Source organism: Patiria miniata, unplaced genomic scaffold (genome assembly GCF_015706575.1).
Source record: "Patiria miniata isolate m_02_andy unplaced genomic scaffold, ASM1570657v1 HiC_scaffold_1, whole genome shotgun sequence".
Taxonomy (NCBI): Eukaryota; Metazoa; Echinodermata; class Asteroidea; order Valvatida; family Asterinidae; genus Patiria; species Patiria miniata.
Genome location: NW_024037047.1, coordinates 27,850,679 through 27,876,486, shown reverse-complemented (window position 1 = coordinate 27,876,486; position 25,808 = coordinate 27,850,679). Strand labels below are relative to the sequence as shown.

Here is a 25,808-nt window from a genome sequence, read left to right as displayed (position 1 = left end):
TGCGTGGCACGAGCATGCATGGAATTGGAAGTGCGAACTTGAAGGTTGAGTTCCGTCAGATTTAATTGGATGAAATCGCCGACTCTGGAAACAAAGTTTTATGAAGTGACATTTGTTTGCTGAGGAATGTGTCTTGATAAAGGAGAACTTTAGGTAATTAATAGTTCTACTAATTTCTTTATTTCCCTACTTTTATAGTAGTTTTAGTTCAATCTTGCGAAGGTCGTGTCACTTCTCATTGACAATGACAATTGACATTCATGACATTGAATCATACATGTGTTTGTATAGTCGGACTCCCTATTATCGCGGCATCCCTATTATCGCGGCATGGGAAATTTCTCTTTTTACAGTGTCAAAACTCCTTCAAGTGGCGATTTTTATCCAGTTCACCAGTCATCAAGGATTTTCTACCGAGTTGTATAAAAAGGACGATTAAAAAATGGTGTGTCTTTCGGGACTTTTAACGATTTTAATAAATATTAACGTTTTCCAAAACTTGCGAAATTTTCCCTCACCGTGTCTGCTAAAAGGTACCGTTTATATTTTAACATAAATCTTTAATTGCGCTCTGTCCATGAAAGTTCCATTGTCTGGTTCCCATTCTTCAGCTGCAAATGTAAAATGAAGTCGAACGACGATATTTGCAGCGCGAAATCGTAACAACTTTTACGGGATCAAAATAAGCACCGCGCGTTAGCGAAAATAAAACGGCACACCGTGTAAAGTGAATGGCGCCCTCAATCGCCGATCAGTAGACTTGCCTCAGGGATTTTGTTCTCCTTTCGGGGAAGGGCAGGGTCTTAAGAAATCATCCTGCAGACATTTTGTCTTTAATCAACTTGAACGTTACAGGGAAAATATCAGACTTTATTCAGGGCGTGTTTTGGTCAAACATAAACTATGAACAAAAAAGTTGGGATCATTATAAAAGCCACTTCCCGCATACCGCGATAATAGGGAGTCCACCTCCGTTCGCACACGCCGCGCATGTCTATTTTCACAGGCATCGTACACGGAATAAACCACACCACCGTCAGATTTTTTTATATTAATTTAAAAAGGAAGAGTTATACTACACATAAGACAGGACAATTCTGGAAGGTTAGTGGGCAATCTCTATTCCGAACGAGAAACGTGATAAGTACCGCGATAATACGGCGTTCCATCCTACATGGTGGAAGTGTGGCCTTTATTTACGGAGGTAGTCCAGTAAATTGGCCGGATTTATGTGGCTAGTGTAGCCAAAACATTTTGGAAATCACTCAAAGGAAAGATTCCCCTATCTGTCCAAAGTGGCCATCACTTGTCACCCAGCTAGCCCAGTGCACAAACCTATGAGACTGGTCTGAAAATTTCTAAGCGTTTTCTTAGTAAATACTTCAATATTTTCCCTGCAAAATTTGACTTTTTAGGACATACATGTAGGCCTAGGCCTACATGTATTGTCGCTTTCTGATGGTTGATAGGTCACTGCAGGGAAAAATTAGTGATTGCCAGATGTGGGAATCTTTCCCACTCAAACATTACCCATGATCCAGTTCGGGGAAATGCCCGCTTGTTTTGTAACTGGTCTGTGAAAGGAAGCGCGTAGAACTAAAGTCAAAATTCTGGTGAACGAACGTAGCCAACAACTAGTATCATTTTGTATTTGCTAGGCCTATGTTAGGTTTTCTTGTAAGGAAATAATCTCAAGTATCACTGAGTATTAATGATTGTGGCATTTGAATTAAATTAATTGCCATTTTCGCTTTGAACATTTCAACATTTATTTCATGTTGGTAAAAGGTATACATTTACAACAATAAATAATAATATACATGTAAATTACAATTATTTACACAAGTAAAACATTAATTAATCGGTTAATTACAATCACGAAAATCTTCTGAGGACTTGGGCTGAGGTCCTCAAGTTTATTGTTTCAAATCGTCAGGGATAACCAGCTACATACATGTAAAGCTGTTTTACTGATGAATGTACATGTACACACCCAGACTGGGAGTAGACTAGTCTGTGGATCAGACATTCACGTGTGAAGAGCCACACAAACCAACGTCTGATATATCCTAGCATACAAATTTTATGCGGCCCTGCGCGCCAGCCAATTGGAGGCGACTTTAGAAACGGTGACGTCGTTTCAATCAGAATTGTGGACTAAGCTGTCGAGTGGGCAATCTGTCTGCCATATTTTTGTCGTACAGCAACTGGTTATGGCCAGAAGACCCGATACAAAGCGCCCGCTGAATGGTCAGAATCACGAGGTCAAGACCATTATGCGAGTCGTAAGGTCAAAAGTTGGTGTGATATTCTTGAGCGAATTTTACCAACTCAACCAGACCCAGAACCAGAAGGCGCAGTCTGTTTTGCCTAATTAATCGCCGAATCTGTTTGCATATACTGGGACCTTGTGTGCCGAAAAAACATGCAAAATAAAATCTTGCCAACTTTGCTCACCCTTTAGCCAACAAACGTCTCCAAAATTTTCACGAGGCAAAGACAAGGTCGTCAGTATTTCACCAGCAAAGTTTGAGGTCTCAGTTCAATTTTTTAATGTGAGACTTTTCTTCAACAATTTGAAGCTGGGAGTGAGGGCCAAGTGATTTCGACGTGGTACATATCCAACGTCTTGAAGAAGATTGACCATTCAGTAATCTGGTGGCATGATTATGGAGAGAATGTGTAGAAATAGGTACTCAAGGTACCGGGTGTTTCTTTTGGCACGGTTGATTGATGCAGTACTAATGGGGTGTTGGACTGGTTGTTCCATGTGGCAGTCTATTTTCTCGTATTGCATGTTTTCATTATCTTAATTTTTGGGACTCTTGTACACGGTATTGAGGGTCGCACATTTTCAAACTAGTACACACTACATGTACGCAGCCATTGTAGCCTGATTTGCATGGACACATGGACTCTGCGCGCAAACAAGAGAGGGCGCCTTTTACCACTTTTTGAGAGCCCAGTGGACAGGACATGTCATGAGCGCTTATGGCGTGAAGCAAGCACAACTCATTTTGTTCTGATTGTGCGCATAGCCATACCTTCTTTGCGTGAGGGTCATGTATCGTCGACAATGCGTTCCAATGTTTCTCCCAGTGGTCTGTACAAGTTTGTGCATGGAGCCCATACACCTTGCTGGGGTCGCACACCCATCCAAATTTCATTAAGAATAACAAATTATGCCCATAAAGCATAGACTATCAACTTTGCTACATTTCATCCGTAAACAAAAAAAGGAAAACCACAAAAAAAATTGGCTAAAAGATAAGTCGCGGCGTGACAGCGGAGCTTGCTTTGAAATTCAAGGGCAATCCCTTGCATCTATTACTTCCCAGAGCGTTGGGCCGAGCTACAACACTGCCAGCAGCTGCCAATCAACAAACCCGCAGTCCTCGCATAATCATCAGAAAACGTCACTCCATTCATCTGAGCATTCCATCTGCCGTCAGCATTCCTGCAGCTGTGGGATTTTGCATCAATTTCTCTGTGGTATGGTTCATATTCATTCCATTTTTCTTCCCATGTTTAAAATTGCCGAACAAAATTAAAAGCCATTTTTTAGGTGGCGCCACGTCCGCGCGCATGCCGCACGCTTTCTTGAAGACGAGGTGCGCGCGCGCATTTTGATATAAACCCTATTGGTCGAGGGAGCGCGGAGTGCGTACCTGAGCACGACTTGCTCGAGCCTGGTGCCACCGCAGAAAATGGCTGTTACTGCATTACACTGCATTAGTCTTTAAAGGGCGCATGCCATGTAATTTTTTTATGCAATCCTTGAGAATGCACCTTTGAGTCCCATTTAACATTATTTTTGTCAATTTTTCATTTTTGCCATTTTAAAGGGTATTTTGGTGCTTTTGGGGGTTTTCATGCTCAGACAAAATTGTGATATCATTCCGGATGGAAACTGCTATTTCAGCACAAAATGTTGCTAGAAGTTTGGATATTTGCCGTCGTAAATTTTCTTTTCTTTGGTGATCCATTGTCATGTTGGTGCAGGCGCGGATCCAGAGGGGGGATTTTGGGGGTCAAAACCCCCCCAGCCCTGCCCAATTTTTTTTTTTTTTTTCCTAAAAAATTCCTAAAAAATAAGTCAACACCCCCCCCCTGCTGTGACACCCCCAAATAGTTATACTGGTAAAATGTTTGCCCGTTCAAAATACAGTACACCATTCTGTAACCTAGTCGAATTTGAACAGCGCCCCCTATTGAAATATGGTACCATTGAAATATGGTTTCACAAAATAGGCTCTAGAACAAAAACCACACCGAATCGGGCGATGTTGGTATCATTTTTCTTTTATCAGAATTCCCCATGCATTGGTAGAGGTTGTTTGAGTTTCAGGGTAGCGAAAGTACGTAGTTCTCTTTTTTTGGGCCACCCTGTATAGGACTGTAACAAAATTATGACTTAATGTTATAAATAAATCATTTTAATGCTATGTGCTTATATATTGGTCTAACGCCTTGTGGTGAATAGACACTGGGGGGTTGGCAAAATAAAGAACCAATGATTTCCTTTTTAATTTTCTGGTTTTTTTTTTTTCGTTTTCATTTTTGTAATTTTAATTTGGTTTCTCTCTTAATATTTGTTAGATTTTTTGTCTTGTCTTGTTAACATACCGGTTCATGTGGTACGTTTACTGAAATTGCAAAACAAAACTATGTAACAATGCATATACAATCTATAAAAATTACCACAAGCTGTCCAGCATGCTTGGATTTGACAAATTTGTTAAATTTGAACATCAATAATTTGCCACTACCGTAAAAATAGTCCGGCCCCTGCAGCAAAACATTTTAGGCAATAATTTTTGACAAAACTCAAACTTCTAAGAGAAATTTGGAAAAAACAAAATTGTGAGCTTCCCCCCAAGGCTGTATGAGAATCCAGGAAGTTCTAGGAAACGTTTTTAAAAATTAAATAATTGATGGGGAGTTGCGGAAACTAAGGCACGAGAGGTCGTAATTTTAACACTTCTTTTACAGGTCCCGTTGATTACGAGCACTGCACCAACAACAGCTGAAAGAGAGTTGAATAAAGTGTTACTGGTTTAACCTTCATTTCGTGTGCCAACTCGTCATTCCTTCAAGAACTCTGCAGAGACCTAAAAGACGCTACAGTGCACGTATGTGTCTGACGGCGTTTGTGTTAAACCCAGACCCCGGGGATGGCGGATATCGTCTCATACTCGCCTTCAACCGAGATGAGTTTTACGAGAGACCCACCAAACCCGCCGAGTTTTGGGACAGGAATTCCGACATAATAAGTGGTAAGATCGAGAAATTTGAGCGTTGACAATAGAGGGCTCTCTCACTGACCCACATGACCTGGCTTACATCCGGGTACTGGAAAGTCAGCGTTGCCATTGTAGCAGGCAAAGACTGTATAGTTTATCTCCGGTTTCAGTAGCATGAAAAGACTGAGTATACTTGTATTTTCTATTCCCCCTGGACAGGATGCTATTAATTCTCCTGGGTGGAGAGAGAGAGAGACAAGTGGGGGTGAAGTGGCTTGCCCAAGGACACAACATAAAGCCAGTAGTTGATTCGAACCTCTGACCCTCTGATCATGAGTCACAAACCCTAACACTAGACCACACTCCCCCTTGGCTACAGGGCTTTAACTTTTGGTCTTAATATTTCCGTTTTTCATATTTCCGTATGTTTTTCAGGTCAGGATATGTTTGTAGGCAAGGAGGGAGGTACCTGGCTAGGTATGAGCCGATCGGGCCGGCTGGCCATGCTTCTGAATATCCTGCAACCTGACGGGATTAACCCAGATGCTAAAGGAAGAGGTGAGTGTGTTGAACAGGTGACCCACCTGCCCGTCAATCAAAGAGTATGCATTGACCAATTAGATCATGAGTTTTTGTCAGGTGACCACAAAAGCTCAGTCAAACTCTGTCACAGGCACTGTGAGAAATGTACTTGAACCCAAAATGGTTTCAGGCTCATGGCGACTTCTGGAATGGTCAGTTATACTGATGTCATGGGTGTCATGCATTTACAAGAATGTAGAAAAGCCCATGTCCAGCATCACATTAGTCTACAATTGTTTTGTTGTATTGTGTCAGTACTAAACCAAAAGAACTTAAAAGTTTAGGTTGCAGGGGCAGATACAGGAATTTTTGCAAATCAATGCTGAAATGTAGACATTTTTTTTCTTGGAACACTTGGCATCCATATAATCAATAGGTGTGTGTGTGTGTGGGGGGGGGGGGGGGGCTCGTACCATACTCTTCATGGGGCGCTTTTCAAATCTGACAATTATTAACATTGACATAATAGTGTTGAAATACCCCCATAACCAAGCTGGCTTGTCCAAATTTTGTGCACAGGAGGATATTACAAGAATATTGTTTTGGGTGTCGGGGGGGGGGGGGGGTTCACACTATTTCTAAGGTATATCTATGAAAAACAATTTGAAACAGAGCTGGGGGTTTCAACCCCCCTCCCCTTGGATCTGCTCCTGATTTGACTCCAAAACTCATAATCACTTTTCACATCTGACAAGCCCTCATCAGAGTAATAGGAAACAATAGGGACCCCGCTAACACAAAAGCTGGATAGCTCAATTGGTAGGTTACAGATACACTATAGCAATTTTAGCTCAAGCCAATATTCTTTGTTGCACAAAAAAAATGAATCAATTTAGTCTCTTGTTATAAACAGGAAATGATTTGGGTGGTTAAAAGAAATGGGGTGGTGAACAGTTTTTAGATCTTCCCTTTTGAAAAAGTCAGGAAGCTTTGGAAATCATGAGTCCTAAAATTTGTGAGGAAAATGATGAAAAAAACTGGTAGGGTTGGAACAATGTAGCAGAGTTTGGCACATTTCCATTATCTGGGAATGTTACCAACTCTCTTTAAAATCTAAACCTCTCCGAGGATCTACCCTTGGAACTTTTTTAATTTTCTGGCATTGTATTGAAATTTCAATAAAATTTCTCAAATGGCTCTATGCACTCTTCACACAGGCTCCCTTGTGTCAGACTTTCTGGAAGGTAGCATGGATGGCCAGACCTACCTCCAAGGCATAGCAAAGGAATGCGATTCGTACAACGGCTTCAATCTCATCACTGTGGAACTTGGGTAAGGAAGCCAGGCTAAACTAAAGAAAAATCAGAGACTTAAATGTCTGTGTGCTTGCAACACATTGTGAAATACAGAGTACATGACGTTTGTTTACAAACTTGCCATTCTTGGTCGCGTGATGGTGGTTTTTGCCGGGGGAAAGGCTAACCACTCAATTCTACAATGTTATACCGTACAGTTTGAAGAAAGCAAAAGACAGATGTTCAGATGGATGTTGTTCCTGTTTCTAGCCTAATGGCAATGATGTCACATGTAATATGGACAGGGGGCTGTGTGTGCAAGTACCCCTCGATTGTGAATCTGACATATCGAAGGGCGCTTGCATGTTGTGCCATTGGAAACCTTCGTGCCACGCGAAGGTGCATTCGTCTCACGTGAAGACTTCATAAGTTTGGGCACATTCAGTGCAAAATTGGTTGTGTGCACTCAGCAGATGTGGCCACAGAATACCAACTGCTCTTCCTGTATGAAGTTTGTAAGGATTGTGTACTTTTTCAGGGGGTTAACATTTTGAAACTGTTTCTATTTTTTCATTTGGGAAGAATTTGTGCTGTACGAGCGACCAATTTCTCATGGAACGTGCACAGAACTACAGTGTTTAGTTACTGGCTTTGCTATATATTTGCAATCGCGGTGTCCTGCCACTGACAGAGAGTTGTGTAATGAAGATGTTCTCTGCTTTACATTGTGTTTACTGTGACTTTTGTTTTCAGGAATAATGGAAGCATAGATGCTAACTACTACACAAACTATGCCCTGGAGGCGACAGACCCCATCAAACTGACCTCAGGTTGGTGCTGTTTCTTAGACGCATATGTTTGTTAATAAAATGACTTAAAAATATGGACTTTGTGGGAGTATTAACTGTATTCATGCAATCCACTGAAGTACACATAATGTGCACTGCACTGATTTGAGCAAGTGAAAGACGCGCACCTCGCTAGCCAGTTTTAATCTGAATGTCCACAAACGTGTAGCAAAAACCCTCAGCATGATAGGGATGGACCTTGGGTTGGTGCAAGAGAAAATGGCACTCGTGGCTTAATATTACAGAGTTGGCATAGAATTTTCTGCTGGACGGTTAACACGGTATGGTGCTTGTGAGCACAGAAATCAGTGGTAAGCAGGGCCATGAAATTGGGCCTTGTTGCAACTTCAAAGTGATATTAATAAGTACTTAAGAGCTTTTTTTCCCAGTTGTTTTAGTAGAGTTCGGGGGGAGATCTTCCATAATTATGGGCAAGATCCTCCACACAACAATGTACTACATTTTGCCTCTGGAAATCCCCTCCCCCCCCCTTTTCCCTTGTGGTCACAGCAACACAGCGGCAACTGTAAAATGCCGTGGTCTTAGACTAACAGTACCCATTTCAGACTTGACCATAGTTTGCAGAATTTGTCAAACGCCAACTTTCTGAACTGTCAGTTTTCAATCAAACATATCATCCAAGTTTTTTTTCTTTTTTTTTTTCTTAGTCATTTAAAAAAAATCAAGAAACAAACGGTGTCCAAAAGTAACCCTTACCACATTCGGGTATTTTTCTGGCGGTATGTTGGATCAGACAAAATTCATGGACAGTCAAGTTCAAAACCTGCTGAATCCCACAGAATCCAGCACCTACAACCATGTGGTATTTTAGTTCCCGCTTGATCTGATCAAATATTGCCGCTGTTGGACATTGATGGATTTAGCATGGTTATGCAATAATAATAATAACAGGTTCTTATATAGTGCTTTTAACTTGGATCAAAGCGCTTGACATTTTTATTACCCCTGATCATTGGGCCAATGAAACATTCCAAATACCATCGCAGCTCCCTGGGGAGCATACAGCTCGATGCTGCCTGTTATAGGTGCAAGGAAGCTAATTCAATCACAGTAACCATCTCTGCCCTCACAGGTACCCATTTACTCCTGGGTGGGGAGAAGCAACAAGTTACAAAGTGCCTTGCCCAAGGGCACACGTACCATAACCCCAGGCTGGACTCGAACCCACAACCTGCAGAGTTACCCGCATACCGCGAATTCAATGCTCCAGACCACGAGACCACAGCATTAACTGGTTTTAAAACTTCATTCCTTTGTTTTCCAGGTATACATACATTCTCAAACCACACAATCAACACGGCATGGCCAAAGACAGATCACGTACAAACAGAACTTGAGAAAATCGTCCAAAATGCACACAGCCTTACCAAAGAAGAACTAACAGGAGAGTTATTGGCAATGATGGCTTGCGATGTACCGTAAGTATACAATGTATATCTTTCTTTGTTGACCCTAAAAAAGTTGTGCAAGTTGACGTCTTTAAATTTCTCAAAAAGTATCCAACATCAGCATTTCATGTTGATGGAGTGTACTGTTTGTACCCTTCTTTATAATCACATCGAAACTTTGATGAAAATCCATTCATGCAAACCAGAAATACAACAGATTGTCAATGGCAATGTCTTTTTCATCTGTTCCATGGTGATTTACCAGCCATATGGTTGTGAAGGCAAAGCGTATATCGTTGATTTAAGCAAAGCTAATCGGATTACGTACTTAGACGCTATAATAGAGCAGTGAAATTCATGCACCCAAAAAACATGGCCTTTCGAGCGTTGTGTTTCTCAGAAAATATGCTCAGTATGATTGAAATGTTAAATTATAACGGAAGAAGAAATTCTAACTTCATGTCAGTGAAAAAATCGCCATCATCGATGCCAAAACGTCAATACTAGTTACTGGTAAAGCTGACCTTCAAGTCTGGAAGAAATCATTCGAAAATTTCCCCAAATCTATGTATTTATATCAATTTCTAGGGATTTCTCCAAGTTGCTATTTCTCGAGTAGTTGAACACTTAAATGATCTAAGTATATTCCGAACTTCAGCTTTAATAATCTGTCGTTGCAAACGCCAGTGTTACACCTTGAGCTTCATGTATCTCCAAGGAAAATTTCGACGAGGATCGCCTGCCAACGTGAACATGTCTGTGTACATGTAGTTTCATTCAAAATAAAGTGTGGCATAACCTTTAGAAATCACCCTTTGCCCTTTGCAACCACACGGCTGTTACTCAATAATGAAAAGACCCATTGCAGAGTGCCGGTTGAGCGATTTCCAATGCAGTGTGTAATTCCCATTAGAATGGTTGAAAAACACACGTTTACCTATCCTTTTATAATCTGTTACAGCTCTGGTTTGCATGAATGGGTTTCCATGACATTTTCACTGATTATATGCAACAGTATAATTAATATGCTCCATCAAAATGAAATACTCATGTTAGGTACTTTTTGAGAAATTTAACAATATCTGCCTGCACAACTTTTCAGGGGTCACCCTGTACATCATCATTTATTATTAAATTAATGCATTTCTGTTTGCATATTCAGTTCTAGAATTATGTAGATGGATTTCTGTGACATCATCTTTTGTGTCGCATTCAGTCTGTGCATGTAGTGAACAATGTGCTGCCACTAAATTAGGCTTAACAGTACAGATGCAATAATTATGACGTCATAAGCAGGCATGCAAAATTTTCTCAGATCAGCTGATTTTTCTTTCACTTCACACTTACGCCTCTCACTGCTGTGGCCTGGGTTCGATTCCCTGCTCGGGTCATACATGTATGTGAGTAGAGTTGTTGATTGATTTTCTCCGGTGCCTCGAGGGTTTTTCTCTGGGCTCTCCGGTTTTCCTCCCTCCGCAAAAATCAACACTTTCGATCTCTGACTTTGATCCGTGGTCAGACATGGGTTGTATGGGGGCTGCCTTTATGCTTTACCTGCCTTCGGCTCGACCATGTTGTAGCCGCGTCCTTCGCAATTCAGCTTCTGCTATGAGTAAGGACGAGTAGCATCCCCCTCCTTATAAAATTGGCAAACATTATAAAGTCTTATAATACTTGGAATTTTGTTGTTGTTGTTATTTCCCAGTTGCATGCCTGCACGAAAAATTTATGCAGTATTATAGATTTGTAATTGAGCTTTCAAATCTAGAGACTACGTATATTTATATCCAACAGCAGCCACCTCTCCCAGATCTCAATGCACTATGTGCACATAGGAGCGACACATATGGACCAGGAATGTTCCATGTTTTTTAGTTGCTTCCTAAAATACAAATCAGTGATGTGCAATTATGGGTTATACAGGAACCGGGTACCCTATTGAAGTAAAAAATATGGGTACCCGGGTATCCGTAAAAGAAACCCAACCCCAAAATTCAAATGCTGGAAGTTGTCTGAAGGTCTTTAGGCCCCCCAAAAAAGTCTCCGGTTTCTGGTATGCGCGCGCGTCTCAAAACCGCCAAACTCACTGGTTTGACTAGAATCCTGCTGCTGCACAATTTTAACGTGTTTTTAGATGGGGTTATGGTCGAGAATCAGCTTTATGTGGCCTCTCTGGACTCCCATATATTTGCACTAAGTTTAGTCGGGCACCATTTGCAGTCATCAGCCGACATTTGAAGCAAAAAAAATTAAGTAAAAAAAAAAAAAAAAGCAGCGTCGCCGCACCACTTATTGGGCAAGCTCCATACCAGAAACCGGAGACTTTTTTTTTTGGGCCTTACGGTTGTTAACGGTAGCGTTACGGTTTAAACTGCACTGTCACGAGCGTCATCTGTCGTGCCTTAAAATGCACACAGCGGTTTTCATTGAGAAAATTCCCCACAAACGACATTCAAAATCTTCCTTTTTCATTGTCTGAGAAGTTGCTAAGTAATTTGTAAAGTTGGTTACGGGTACCGGATCCTGTAACCTGGAACCGGTTCCTGACATCAACGGTCGGGTACTCGGGTACCCGGTTCCGATGCACACCCCTAATACAAATACATGTTTTTGGCTTGCCAGGCTTGTGTCCAGTGCAGACATTTCCACAGAAGACATGGACATCTCTAAGTTCAAAGAAATGCTGAAGGAATTGGTGTTCATCAAGTCAAACACATATGGAACAAGGTATGTACTCCTATTTAAAGATAAAGTCCATCATTTGTAATGTGTGCATTTTGTTCGTTTGGAGCACCAAAAGTGTTCAAAATATAATGAAGGATACTGAACAACTAACCTGATGAAGTTTCAGCTCAGCTTTCCGAGAAAAACAGCATTCTAGGATCTCAATTTCAAATCAAAAGTTGCTGAATCATGTTTTGAATTGTTTTGAATTGCAGCTATACGTGATGTCGCGCACTGATCCGACGAATTATAGCAACCGCGCGCGCCTGTGCGTTGTGCCAATGCTTGCGCATGCTGCGCCGAATAACAAAACGAACTACTAATTAAAATTTTCCTACGGTGCGTCTTAAGACGCACCGTTGGAAAGGCCTTCTTTTGTTGATTACTTCAAAACGATAGCTTGCCAGAAAGATTAATTTCACAGGGAGTTTAGTCCACTTACTGTCTTTCAACCAAGTATGTTTTTCAACAATAATACGCCAGTTACTTTTTCGGATAGCTGCAAATGATGGACTATAGCTTTAAAACAGACATTATTTATGCACTGCATTTGAAGTTTGTACGAGGGGGAGGGGGAGCTGGATATTACAGTGGGGTGTGCCCAATTTCTGTTAATACACATGTTAACTATGGTTGCTGATAGGACTAACAAATTTTCAGGGGGGGGGGGGGGGAACGACTGGTGGGGGGGATGACAAATTGTTCAGAGTTTTTTGTTTTTTTGAAAAAAAAATTTTTACATTTTTTTCTCAGGACCACAACTGTTATCCTTATTGATGCAGTGGGAAATGTCTCATTCACTGAGAGGACACTGAGAGAACCAATCGATCCAGCCCACCCGGATTGGGAACAGCGGAATCACACATTCTCCCTGCTTTAAACCCTTCCCGGCCCTTTAAAATCCAGCAGGAGGTCTAGCAGGATACTGGCGTGATTGAGGAAGGTAGAGCCCAGCCACTGTCACTATGCATAGAGATTTTAACACACGTTGGCTCAGGGTAGCTTATATGAAGTTAACAACAAACACGCTTTCTTGTGAACAATTATTTCATATAGATCTACCGCTGGTTTTGACACACAGTCTGTGGTGATGGTGCATTTGGACTGCTAATCTTGCTGGGTCACTGAATCAGGCCAATTTCGCCCAAATTTTAAGATATTTATTTTAAATCAGCCAATTCCCCTAAGATGCAACCATACTGGCAGTTTCCATTTTTAACTGTAATGCACTTCTATGCAATTATTATTTTTTTTGGGGGGGGAGGGGCATTTAAAAATTTTTGGAATGCCTTGCTATATTATTACATTGTCTTTATGTCGTATTCCATTTTCTAGTGCATATTGTCAAGGCATTATTTTATGTAATTATTGATAATAGTTTTTTTTAACCTCTATCATAATCGAGTACAGTCCTAAAGTGATCAAATGTGATAAATTGTGCAATTTAATATGAACATGGTTTCAGAAGTATGAGCAGATGTAGTAGCGTGATAGACCTTTTGAAATGTAAATTCGTTAAATACTTGCGTTATTTTAACCCCTTGAGTACTTTATTTGCATATTTGCCTCAACAGTACACATGTACTTTTCAATTTTTTTAATAGCTGCAGTAGTTACTGACTGAAACTCTCTAATGGATTTGGAAAGTGCAAATCTTGTAGCAAAAGATAACCAATTTGAAATGGTTTTGGACATGTTTTGTTTGGTATTTTTATTGCACAAATTTAATGGAGAAAACGTTTTCAATGAGCAAAGGTTTGGTTCATAATTTGTATAAAAAATCCATAAACTTAAAAGAGTGTGTGCTAAAAAGTGACATTATTGCAACAGCATTCTTGGTTCTCGGGAAATGGTGTGGAAATTGTAAATTGCTAAAAACACAAGTTGTTTTCGGAGAATTAATTAAAAACTGAAAATAAAATATAACCATTATTCTACCAAAGTGTCTGAGGTGGAAACTTGTATTACGCCCTCTTGTGACTGATTCTAGAAAATTCCTTCGTGATTCTCGTTCTGTTCACATGTTCATAAAAAATATTTTTTAAGCCTGCGAGGTGCAATCGTTTTCTTTTAGTTGTAATCCACCACGGTACTGAACTTCTTTGCTCAATTTAAAGCAAGCAGCTTTACTTCACAAGCCTTGTGGTTGGAACTGGACAATACAAATCCAATGGGAGTTGGTCTGGGTCTGATCTTTGCCTCAGAAATTCTGGGTCAAAAGTTCAACCAGGGAATAATCTCTTCTCAAAGTGTCTAAATAGATGGATAGAGCCCCTCTTCGCTCAATTTAAAGCAAGCAGCTATACTTCACTAGCCTTGTGTTTGGAGCTGGCAATACAAATCCTATGGGAGTTGGCCTGGGACTGATCTTTGCCTCAGTAATTTTGGGTCAAAAGTTCAACCAGGCTTAAAGGGGCATTGACGATGCTTTTTAGCTACCGGTATTTCTCAATAGGGAACTTGTGGAGTATGAAATCTTTTCATGAAAAAATGATAGGGTGATTAAAAATACAATGTCAGTACTGTTGCACACTAAAGAGTTAAATTAAATTTAAAACCCCAAGGTAAACTGGCCGTACATAGATATTAAAGAAACACAGCTTCCATCACATGGCCCAATCCAATTACATGTCTTAAGCACGGCATCAAGACAGCTTCAAGACAGGCTATTATAGTTATACTATCCACCAGCCCTTTATCAGTCACACCCAACATTTCCACGGCTTTGCAACGCACACACATATTATTGTCGTCTTCATTGTAATCTGTGAACAATCATTAATTCGCCTTGACCCCCTGGGTATTTTTTGTGACAAATGTTTTTTTCCAGCAATTATTTCAATAAATGGTTAGAGAGTTCTGACATCAATCCCAAAAAAGAAAACCTGCTCACAATCCATAACAATACGCCGTGAAAATGGGCATATAATTTGCTGTATGCATAATAATTGTCAGTTTTGAAGAGCGCCCCCATTTGGAAAATAGGTACCACCCCCCCCCTCCGACATCAAAAGCTGGATACGCTACTGACCATGTCCATGAAAATCCTTCACTCAAAAACAAGGAACTTTCAAATTAATACAGGTTGTGGGATAATTGTACAATTAATCTCTAAAAACTAATAAAAACAAATAAATGCGAAATGTCCCCCAGCGAGCGCAGCTTGTGCTAGGTTTTTAATAATTGGCAGGACTTTAAACCGTGAGTACCTGTCCTACATTGTATTACATTAGTTTTATTGTCTGACAATTCCATATAACCATAAATCAGTGCTCGGGCACTAACAGGAGTAACCGGCTTATGTGTGGTACATGGAGTCTAGGGTTCAATTCGTATAAACTTGTAATACAGGGCAAGTCAAAAAACACAAAACCCAAATGTCGGGACTATTGTTTTAGTGAAGTTCTACATGTAGCACTTTCAAAATTTAGGAGATGAAAGCCCAATTCATGAGCTTTTATTTAGTACAAGAAACATTTAAATCACTTGTGTACTTTTCAAGTTATGAAATTTTAAACACAACCACTGTTTTAAAAGTTCTGTCCACGGATCACACAAAAGGTGTGCTTTCTTTCAGCAAAACGAAAACATACCTTTTTGTGATCCGTGGACAGAACTGAACTTCAAAACGGTACTTGTGTTTAAAGGTCTGTAGCTTGAAAAGTACATGAGTGATTTGAATGATTCTTGTACTAAAAGAAAGCTTATGAATTGAGCTTTCATATCCTAGATTTTGAAAGTGCTACATTTAGAACTTCACTTAAATCATGGTCCCGACATTTGGGTTTCATTTTTTTTTTACTCACCCTGTACTTATGCCGGGTTTGACAGTGATAAATTAGGCCAAACAGGCACCAGACAATCACAAGATATCTGCATGCAGTACATTTTCCCCCCAGAAAAATACCAATTATAATGAACAGTGATGTTCTTTCATACTTCTTAAACTTGTCCTATAACTTGTGATTCCTATTCTCCAGCTCGCAGCCAAGTTTGACAATGTTGGGCCACAGAGTATTAAACAATCTTGTCAAATCTTCATGCACTACATATTTTTTTCAAAAAAAAATAAAAATAAATAATACAAGTATGAAAAATGCCATTCTTTCACACAAGACATTTTTAATTTTTAATTTTTTAACCTCAGAAACTTGTGACATGGATTATTTGGTGCCAAAAAAACCCACATTTTTTTAAATATGAGCCCAGTTTGCTATTGACAGATCATGCTAGACATGGGCCAGACAGTAAATATCTTCAAGCACTACAAACTATTTAAACAAATTCCAGTGAATGAACATGGCTGCTCTTTCACACAAGGCATACTTAGTAAACTTCAACTGTGAACTGTGTTAAAGTGACAGTATTCATCAGTGTTGTAGTACTCGGTACTCGTACTCGAGTACTACTCAAGTACTTTTTTGGAGTACTCGTACTCGTACTCGTACTCAAATGTCAAAGTACTCGTACTCAAAAGGACGGTACTCGCACTCGGGCAGCAAAGTACTCGTACTCGACATGTTGAAATTGTACTCGATCATCAAAGTACTGGTACTCGAATAGCAGTACTCGGGGGGGAAATGGTATAGCTTGACTTTATATACCACGGCCCTATTTTATTCATACTTTCAGTTTGAAATGGTTGATTGGCTTGTGGAGAAATCAAAGTTTCCTGATGTTTCCTCTGTGCACGTCCGGACAAGCACATTTAACAGCTAGCTAGTGGGTCTGTATATACAACTGTAGATCTGTTTGACTGGGCCTGCTGGGCCAATTACGCACAATGAACCATTTGCCGTATGGCCGTATTCGGAAATACAAGACAGTACTCGTACTCGTACTCGGAAGTACAAGTACTCGTTCTCGGAGGCTGTTCTTGTACTCTGAGGTACAAGTACTTGTACTCCTACTCATACTCGGCAACCTAAGTACTCGGCAGTACTCGGTACTCGGAAAAAAAGTACTCGACTACAACACTGGTATTACTTGTTAAAATGACAGTTTTTTTGCCTGCCAGTTAATTAGGCCCTGTATCAGAAGTGGGCATTTTTGTCTAAAATGGCTTCGGCTACTCGATGTATATTGCCAGTTTTAAAAGCAAAAGCTGCTGGTTGCCACAAAATACTTAATTCAGAAATGACGGTACTCAATTAAAATATATAATTATTTTGTTGTTGTTGGAATAATTGGATTTGGAATAATTGAAACAAATGGCCTTCAGACATTAATTAAACTTATATTGCTTTCAAGAAAAGACTAGGAACTTTGTAATTAAATTATAATAGAATTCATACAAGATGAAGATGAGGAACAAAATTGTATTTGAACGCAGAAAAAATTGTCATGTTTATTCAAGAGAGGTTTGGAGTAGGTATTGGTATATTTACATCTCTGACCTTTGCCCAGCAACCTGTCCCTTCACTCGGATGATTGTGTAGGCCTTCACTATATACCGGTACGACCGTGCACCGGATTATTTTGTTTTCTTCTCTTAAACTGTGGGACTGTGCTTGTTGGTATGTATGGCATCCTGAGAAAAAATTCAAAATTGATAAATATTCGCACAACAATTTATTTCATTGTGTACCTCCATTCTTGTTGTTACATGCATTATTTTTTTAACTCTCATTATTATAATTTTTTACCGGTCTTGTAATTTTTTTTATTGTAATGCATACAGTTTTTACCTCTGTTTATTTTTAAAAATGTTTCCAATGTTAACCTGCCCACAATTCAGTGAAATAAACCATTTAATAATAATAATAGTAACAATAGGTTAGTAGCTTTCCAAAGAGACATTGCTTTGAAAGCAATGGCCTTGTGACAAATGAATAAGTTTCAATTTTTAAATTACGACTATCATGATTGTAATGATTGCATATTTAATACATAAAAAAATATTTTTTACAAGATGAAATGGAGGACAAATGTTAAGAATTATTACTAGTATAGCTGGTTTGAAAAAAAATGCCATAATGTCGCCCTCGAGCAATTTGCCCAACTACAACTACAGTACCGGTACTTCACAAGTATTTCACATTTTTTTTTACTACTAGTTCTAGAAACCTGACTTTTCACCGTTGTAACTCGAGCATGACAGATAAACCTATGGACACATTTTTTTCTCTCTTTTTTTATTGTCCGTCCTTATTTTTACTTTGGTATGTATCCTGGTGTTGAAACGCATGCATGCATTGTCAAAAAAAAAAAAAATGGTAAACACAATACTGTTTGCATACACATTACATACACATTACCTACACTGTAGTCTGTGTGTAGTGTATATATTTCACAGCTGTAAACCTTAGGATTATTCCATAGTACAACTGGAGCAGACGGTGAATTGCGCAGAACGACTGCTGTGGCAATTAAAGAGATTACAACTAGATACACCGGCATCTAAGGACAAACCTGCCATTCATGTTTAGTTGATATTTGATAAGCCTGCTGGTAACATCTGAAAAGTTACAGTATTGTGAGCAGATGACAGTGCTGCAGTGAATATTGAAGGTCTACATGTACGTATGTACCTGTATGTTTTAATAGCACAAGCGATTCGCCAGTTTAATGTAAGTCCAAAAACTGCATTTCATTTTGAGTATAAAGGCTTTTCATCATCATCATGTGCCGTCTACGATCTGAAGGTTGGCAACTTTGGCTCGCTAGTCTATTCTCTGCCAGACGCTTAATTTCCCCATAGGTCCTGCATCTTGTCCAGCTTTTCAGATCTTATATCCACATCCTTCTCCGCCCTGCCTGTACTGCCTCTCATAACATGCTCAGGTACTTCATTTTGTCTTGATGATGATGATTAACAGTGTACCGTTTTGTTCTCATTCTTAGCAATAGATCTTCATTGGGAACTCTTTCTGTCCAGCTGACTTCCCAGTATACCTCTTTAGTCAGTTAGTACCATATCTGGAATGCATTTTGTGATGTCCTTTGTCAAAGTCCAGGATTCGCATCAACAGCAGATTACCGAGAACACGAAGGAGTGCAAGAGTCTCAGCTTTACATACAAACACATTGAGAATTCCACTAGGAAACTTCATTCCTAATTCGCCGACTTAAGTCATAAGTCCATGAATTGTCCACAGATTACTAACAATGGTCGAAACATTAACGCAGGAACTGTTGTACATATATAACACCCAAGGACCAACACACGAAGGGAGAACGACAGAAAAATAGTTTCCTGAGTTGTGTGCCACACCTTGCACAATTTGAAATGATATGTTATGCCTAATTATTACTGTAATTTATGCATTTGAGAATGTAATATACATGAAGTGGTAACTACATGTAACTGTAGCCGGTTAATAATTTTGTTGATATAGTCATGGAGCTATTAAACAGAATAAACATGTGTCAGTAGTTCATGGCTTTAAGCACCATTAAAACATTATTAGAAAAACACAGGCTTTACTGCCTTTATGCTGCTTTATTCATATTTTTATCAATTCTCCAAAGTGTTAGCACGTCTAGCCATGCAACTTCAACAAAGGTTTGTTAACCCTAACCGCCCCCAATGCTACAAAATACCATTGAGTAGTAACCTGTAGTATTAATTTCTTTCCATACAAGTGTGCACAACACATGTAGTATGTTAATGTTGTATAAACAAACTGTACGATTTCAATGTAAAAATTTGTAACATTTAAGGGCCATTGTACATGTATGTTGTTACTAATAGCAACACTTCTAGACCTCCAAAAACATACTGACGAGGTATTTTTTTTTCAAACCTTATTTTTGTGTGAAAATGACAATTGCCATCATCAAGAAATCTATGTTATTCTTCACAATTCTGGTTGTCCCTAATTTGCAACAACTGCTTTTGAAAGAATTGTATTTTAATCTGCCATTTAGTTTACAATTAAGCAAGTCTGTGCTGTTCATTTCTGTTTTTAGACACGTTTTATGTTTGTTTCACCCCAAAATGTCCCTAAAAAAAATCCTACAGCTTTTCAATAGTATTTTGTCAACGGCTTGTTGTTTTTTATTGCAACAAGGAAAAGGCCTTTCACGCTATTCAACATCTCTGTGTTTAACCTGCTTTCAGGAACCCCTTCACATTAGCAAGAATTGAACATGGCTTATTATTATTATTATTATTATTATTATTAATCATTTCTGGTAATGAAACCAAGGATTCCTCAAAAGCGCCCTAGACACTGTAGCTCGCAAGCCTGAAGAAACCTGAAGAGAGAAGACAATGAGAAGAAATTACAGCTTTAGAGGTGGCAGGAAAAGCCCAGAAGAATATTCTGGGGAAAACCCACGGAATCAGGCAGGGACTGAAAACCCAATCCACATGTTGGCCCAGGCGGGATTCGAACCCGGGTCACAGCGGTGGAAGGCGAGGAAAGTACCACTACGCCAACCTGACTCCCCTTCTACACAGGTTCAGCGCTCTACACGGGTAAAAATCCAATCCTGGTCCGGACCAGGGTTGAGAGGCTCTACAGTAAAAGAAGTGTCTGTCTGACTATTTTTGGAATAACTACAAAACCATGAGGTCACTTTGAAAATGTATGGTTGTGTAGATACTCCTTATCCTTGGCCTAAACCCTGATGAGTTGCATTTAGTTTCAGTCACACATCACTACACAATTGTAGCATGTTGTGAAAAAGGCTGCAGTTGGGATTGGAATCATTTGCCTGGCTATCAGTCATCATGGCAAGATCTCACTTTAATGCTCAAGGGCAAATGATTCCAATCCTAAACCATATCAGCCTTTTTTGTTCACAACAGGCAGGATTTTACACAGCTTACATAACACAGCACTGAAATTGATTAAGGCAAGGAACTTGGTCACAGTGTCTTATAATGTTGTTGTGATCAATTGACTATTGTGCAGTGATCTTGCATGACTGAAATTAAATGAAACCCATAGAGGTTAAGGCCAAGGATAAATATCTGCACAACCAAATTTTTTTTCTTCAAAATTGTCTTCATGGTTGTGTAGTTATTTCAAAACAGTCAGACATACACTTTTTTGGGGACATACTGTATACCCGGGTAGAAAGTCCCAAATCTGCAGCTGACCCTTGAACACATAGGTGTACATGTAAGTGTGAACGCTCTGCCTTGCCAAGCTTTGTCTATAAAATTCTTTTTCTTTCAAATCATCTTGGTCTCCCATGCAGGTAGGGCGTGGCGATGATCGGGCTCGCCTTGTATCGAGTCCTGACCCTCGGACTCGGCGCTTTTGAAAACCTCCTCTTCAGCGGAGTCTTCTTTGGCTGGGCTTCGCTTGTCTACGTCGTCAAGCAAGAGGGTTACTTCAGCCACCTGTGCCCGCCTACAAACACGTCGACCAATTCCACCGAGAATGTAGGGATCACAATTCCTCCTGCTGGATTACAGATTAGCCCAAGCGACCCGACGCAGGCAAGTACTACCCTGGCATCGGTGGGTCCCGGCGGCGGGTTTCCGACCTGCCCGGAGCAAGATGCAGAACTCCAGCTGATGTTCACCATTGCGACATTCTGCTATGAGTTCCTCCTGTTTCCCATGGGCATTGTGCTTGATAAATTTGGCACACTCACCATGCGGCTGTTGTCCAGGTACGATACTTAATACTCGGCAAATGCGGGATTCTTTTGAGTTCCCTGAAACACCCCCTCTCCCTTTTGGATCCGATGCCTCATAAATCCGACGCCTCATAATTCTGAAACTTCGGCGTCGGGGCTATGAGGCGTCGGACTTATGATACGGCCCTTTGAATTAATGTTGTGAATTTAAGTCCCCACTGCGGTCATGTGCAAAAAGTTTTTCTCACATTTTGGCAAATCCCCAAAATTCCATCCAAAATTCTCTTTTTATTATAATCATATTTTTTACTGTTTGATTGTCACAGGTGTTCTCTTGATAGCATTTCCTTTTTGTGTCGCCTAAACAAAGATTTGGTAGACACTAACCAGTCCTGAAATCTGTATGTCCATATAGACCCGTATGTCCGTAGCCCGGTATGTTCAGTTTTTGAGAGAAAAAAAATGTATAACTTCTACGTGCTTTTGTGGATTTTGATAAAACTTGGATGCAGTGACCCTTGGGTGGGAAGACACAATTCTTCATCGGATTACTCAGGTCAAAGGTCATGTAGGGGTCATTAGAGGTCTTTGTTCAAAAGTGCTTCAAACGTTTCTTTGTCTACGGAATGTGATGGATTTTAATGTAACTTGGCAAGAGTTATCATTGGGTAGGGGTTCATCACAACTCTTCCAAAATTGGAGGTCAAAGGTCATCTAGGGGTCATTTGAGGTCTTTGTTTACAAATGCACAAAAAAAGACTTTTTTAAGAACACAATGCATATAGGGATGGACCGCGGAAAAAGGCGACACACACGATTCGCGTACCACTTCTTTTACACATGCCATTGAAGGACAAAACCCCAAAATTTCATCACAATTCTTTTTCCATTATTTTTTTCCAGTTGTGTGATATCAGAGATCCTCTTCTGATAACATTTCATTTTCTTAGAATTCCATCCACAAAGGGCAAACCCCCAAATTCTTCTTTATTTTTATTGTGCGAGTTTTTTTTCGGCAGTGATTTTGCCATTACAGGTCATCCTTTGCTACAAAATTCCATCCAAATTCTTTCTATAATTGTTTTTTTTTCCCCAGTTGTTTGATCATCGCAGGTCTACTCTTGATTGCCTTCAGCTCCAGGGAAACAGCTTTTCTCCTATATCCCGCTACTTGTTTTCTGGCAATCGGAGGAGTAGAACTCATGTTTACTAACATGCAGGTACGTAAAAACAACAAAATTCTGTCTTTCTTCAGTTCTTGAACCGGGTCCAATTTCATGGCACTGCTAAAACTTGTTCTGCCTTTGCTCTTCAACATATTTTTTTTTTCAATTTGTAGAGTAAATTTCAGTGGAAAAGCTAATTTTTTCAATGCTCTGAAATATGTTTTGGTATTTTTTGGGGGGAGGGGCAGGGTTGCTTTTGGTCCATAATGCACAAAAAACAGCAACTAAGGCTGTATCCAAATCAGCTGTCTAGAGCTAGGTCTAGGTCTGCACCCATTGACAATATGCAGGGACGCGCTGACAATAGGCGTAGCCGTATCTCTGGAAGCCCGTTTCGGATACGGCCTAAGCCTGAATGATTGTCGGCCCACAAATAATTTGAAAGTTGTACAGTCAAAAGTCTATCAAAACGAAATCTTCAGGGCCGGCCTGAAGGATTGAGTGACTGACATGTCTGACTGACTCCCCGACTCCCCGACTGACGTGTCCGACCCACTGACTGACTGACTGACCGACTTTCACTCTTGATCTGGGCAGTGCTATCCGATAGGCTTAGCCTGTTATGCCTTTGTATGGGCTAAAATCTGGCCCAGTTTGTTGACTGATGCATGAAAAGACTTCCTGTGAAAAGCCATTCTGGTTCAATCATGTGCTTTAGACTTATCTCGTCTTATTTTCCCGTTTTTGTGTGTGTAGATTTCCAGCCTGTTTGGCAGACGGAAGGCAACCGTCATGACATTTCTGTCTGGATGCCTGGATTCCTCAGCTTTTGTCTTTATCATCGTCAAGGTAACAGATCAACTCACTGGGATGAGTTTAACAATCAGTTAAAGGTATATGGAGTACCAAAGTCTGACGCCATTTAGAACCAGAAAGTGTAGTGCAAACGAATGGAGTACGCACGCGTGTTGGTTCACGCGCTAATGTCTTTTACACACATTTTGTGCGCGTGACGTATTCACTTCGGTACTCCATAGGAACATATGCCATAATACCGGAAAGCGTACCTACCAATTTAACGAGAAATTCCTCCTCATAGTTAACCAGTTCGTGCCGGAGCCTGTGTATACATGCAAAAGTTTTGCGGTATTCAGAACGGATGACAGATAAACACGCAGGGGAGCGAGGCCGGAAATATCTGTCAGCGACCCACTCGCAGGTTTTCCCTAGAGGGATTTTTGGGTTAGGGTTGTCCGTCGCAAAATGAAGAGAAACACTCAAGGAAATCAAAGTAAGAAATGTGGGTTGAAAGAGTTTTCACAGTGCGAGTGAAATGTGTTTTTTCGCCGGTTTTTCTTAACTACACAAAAAACAAAGGAATGTCCACAGTAGGTATGCAAGGTAAACGTGGGTGTCTTTGCGTGGGCAAAAGGCACATGTCATCAATGAAAGTGAAGTGTCTGACATACATGTATCTTTCTTGTTTCCGAAGGGGAACCTGTGCTGAGAGTCCGAACAGAAACATATTTTTTTTGGTTGAAAATTCATTTCAGCTTCTGTATGAGAGTCTCGGGGTGCCGCTCCAGACATCCTTCTTTGTCCTGGCAGGCATCTGCCTGACGATGTGCCTCAACACCCTGCTGCTGCCCAAGACGAGCCACATCCCCTACCCCTTACCCCCGGGCTACAGGCAGGCCAAGCCTGACACAGGGAGGGCAGGGGCCAAGAGTGATAAAGGGGTGGAAAATAAGGTGCCGATGGAGGATTTAGATGATAAAGAGAGGAATGGACAGGCAGGAAAAGAAATGCATTCATCTGAAGGTCGGTAGAAATAGAAAACCCAAGGAATAATAGGGGTCCTTTCCTCAAACAAAGAACCGTAAATCTCTCCCAATATTGAATTTACAACACTCCAATGCAAATTCCATCTTATGAATACTCCATATTAGGTCTCAATTCTAAAAAAAACACCCAGATTTTGGAGGGGAATACAACAATTTTTTTGTATCCCTTTGATCTTTGAGCAGTTTTAAACTCCTTGCTCTCTCTCTGTTGTAGGAATACCACATTTTCAGATTTAAGAAATTACAGAAAGTCTAAAAGTAAATTCAGACTCGGATATGGTATAAGGTGTAAGGGTAATCTTGGAGGGTACTGGTTTTGTGTTGCTTAAAAATTGCATTCCCCTTGCTATTTCGAGTTTCATTCCAAAAAAAGTGATTCTTTTTTCAAATTGCTATATTTCTAGCAATACAAAAGTTTCGACTGAAATTTTCACCCATGTTTAGTTAATGAATAGTTACTTCGTCGTGTCAGTGCAACAAGGTCATAACTCCATTTTGCAACAAAGTCCTATCTCGCGCGAATATGCTCCGTGCAACAAGGTCGTATCTTGACGTCCACTGACTTTGTGTGTACATCTGGGTTATTTTAAGTGAGATACAACCTTTTGACATTCTGAAACTCGCATTTGACATACAGCCCATTTTAGGAGATACGACCTTGTTGCGCGGACATGACAAATTAAGTAAGATTCGAGGCTTTGCATGGTGGAGATACTATAATGAATGAAAGGTTTGCGGAAACACCATGTGGGAATAATTTCTCAAACTAAGAGAATGGTTCTGACAAGATCCAGAGGTATAAACTCAACGATCCTGTCAGTATGCTCTGACCGTCTTTAATTTGAGAAATTATTCATGGTGGTTCCGCAAACTTTGAACTATTGGCTGCCAGACAATAATTGTTTCTTATTTATTCCCGTTTTTATTTTCATGATCTGCCTCTATCAGCAACCAGTGACAGTGAGCATGACGTAGTCCTACCCACTGATGAGGATCCTCCCTCCTCTCAGAGCCTCACTGAGGCTGCCAAGAGTGACCGCTACCCATCCCTGTGCTCCTGTTTCCTGTCCCTACCATCCCTGTGTCTGCTTATCTGGTTCTCATTACTGCAGCTCACCATGTTCTTCTTCCTGGGCACCATCAAACCGGGATTGGAGAGGCTCACGGACAACGATCAGAACGTTGGTAGGTCAGGGGGGAGCTGAAACCTGGTGGGCGTA

At 40.3% G+C, this 25,808-nt stretch overlaps 1 protein-coding gene across 3 annotated transcripts; it reads left to right on the top strand.

The window, feature by feature from the left end:
• Window positions 1-25,808, top strand: LOC119727493 (transport and Golgi organization protein 2 homolog). 3 transcript variants are annotated; one of them, XM_038199401.1, is made up of 9 exons: window positions 1-153; window positions 3,339-3,492; window positions 4,993-5,276; window positions 5,679-5,801; window positions 6,983-7,097; window positions 7,814-7,890; window positions 9,194-9,347; window positions 11,940-12,044; window positions 12,795-13,725. In XM_038199401.1, exons 3-9 carry the CDS (start codon window positions 5,135-5,137, stop codon window positions 12,919-12,921), a joined length of 843 nt encoding a protein of 280 aa, XP_038055329.1. In that variant the 5' UTR covers window positions 1-153; window positions 3,339-3,492; window positions 4,993-5,134; the 3' UTR covers window positions 12,922-13,725. The 3 variants fall into 3 exon arrangements, with proteins under 3 accessions (XP_038055329.1, XP_038055312.1, XP_038055320.1); XM_038199392.1 differs by lacking the exon at window positions 3,339-3,492 and having other exon boundaries at window positions 26-153; XM_038199384.1 differs by lacking the exons at window positions 3,339-3,492; window positions 4,993-5,276; window positions 5,679-5,801; ... (3 more) ...; window positions 11,940-12,044; window positions 12,795-13,725 and adding exons at window positions 21,192-21,611; window positions 22,675-22,798; window positions 23,501-23,593; window positions 24,298-24,565; window positions 25,537-25,808.

What these genes read in the sequence shown, in the direction of transcription:
- LOC119727493 (XM_038199384.1), top strand. Translation starts at nt 21,205, where the DNA reads ATGATCGGGCTCGCCTTGTATCGAGTCCTGACCCTCGGACTCGGCGCT. An exon ending in ACCATGCGGCTGTTGTCCAG is followed by an intron (nt 21,612 to 22,674) that starts GTACGATACTTA and finishes TTTTTTCCCCAG; the next exon opens with TTGTTTGATCATCGCAGGTC. An exon ending in TCATGTTTACTAACATGCAG is followed by an intron (nt 22,799 to 23,500) that starts GTACGTAAAAAC and finishes TTGTGTGTGTAG; the next exon opens with ATTTCCAGCCTGTTTGGCAG.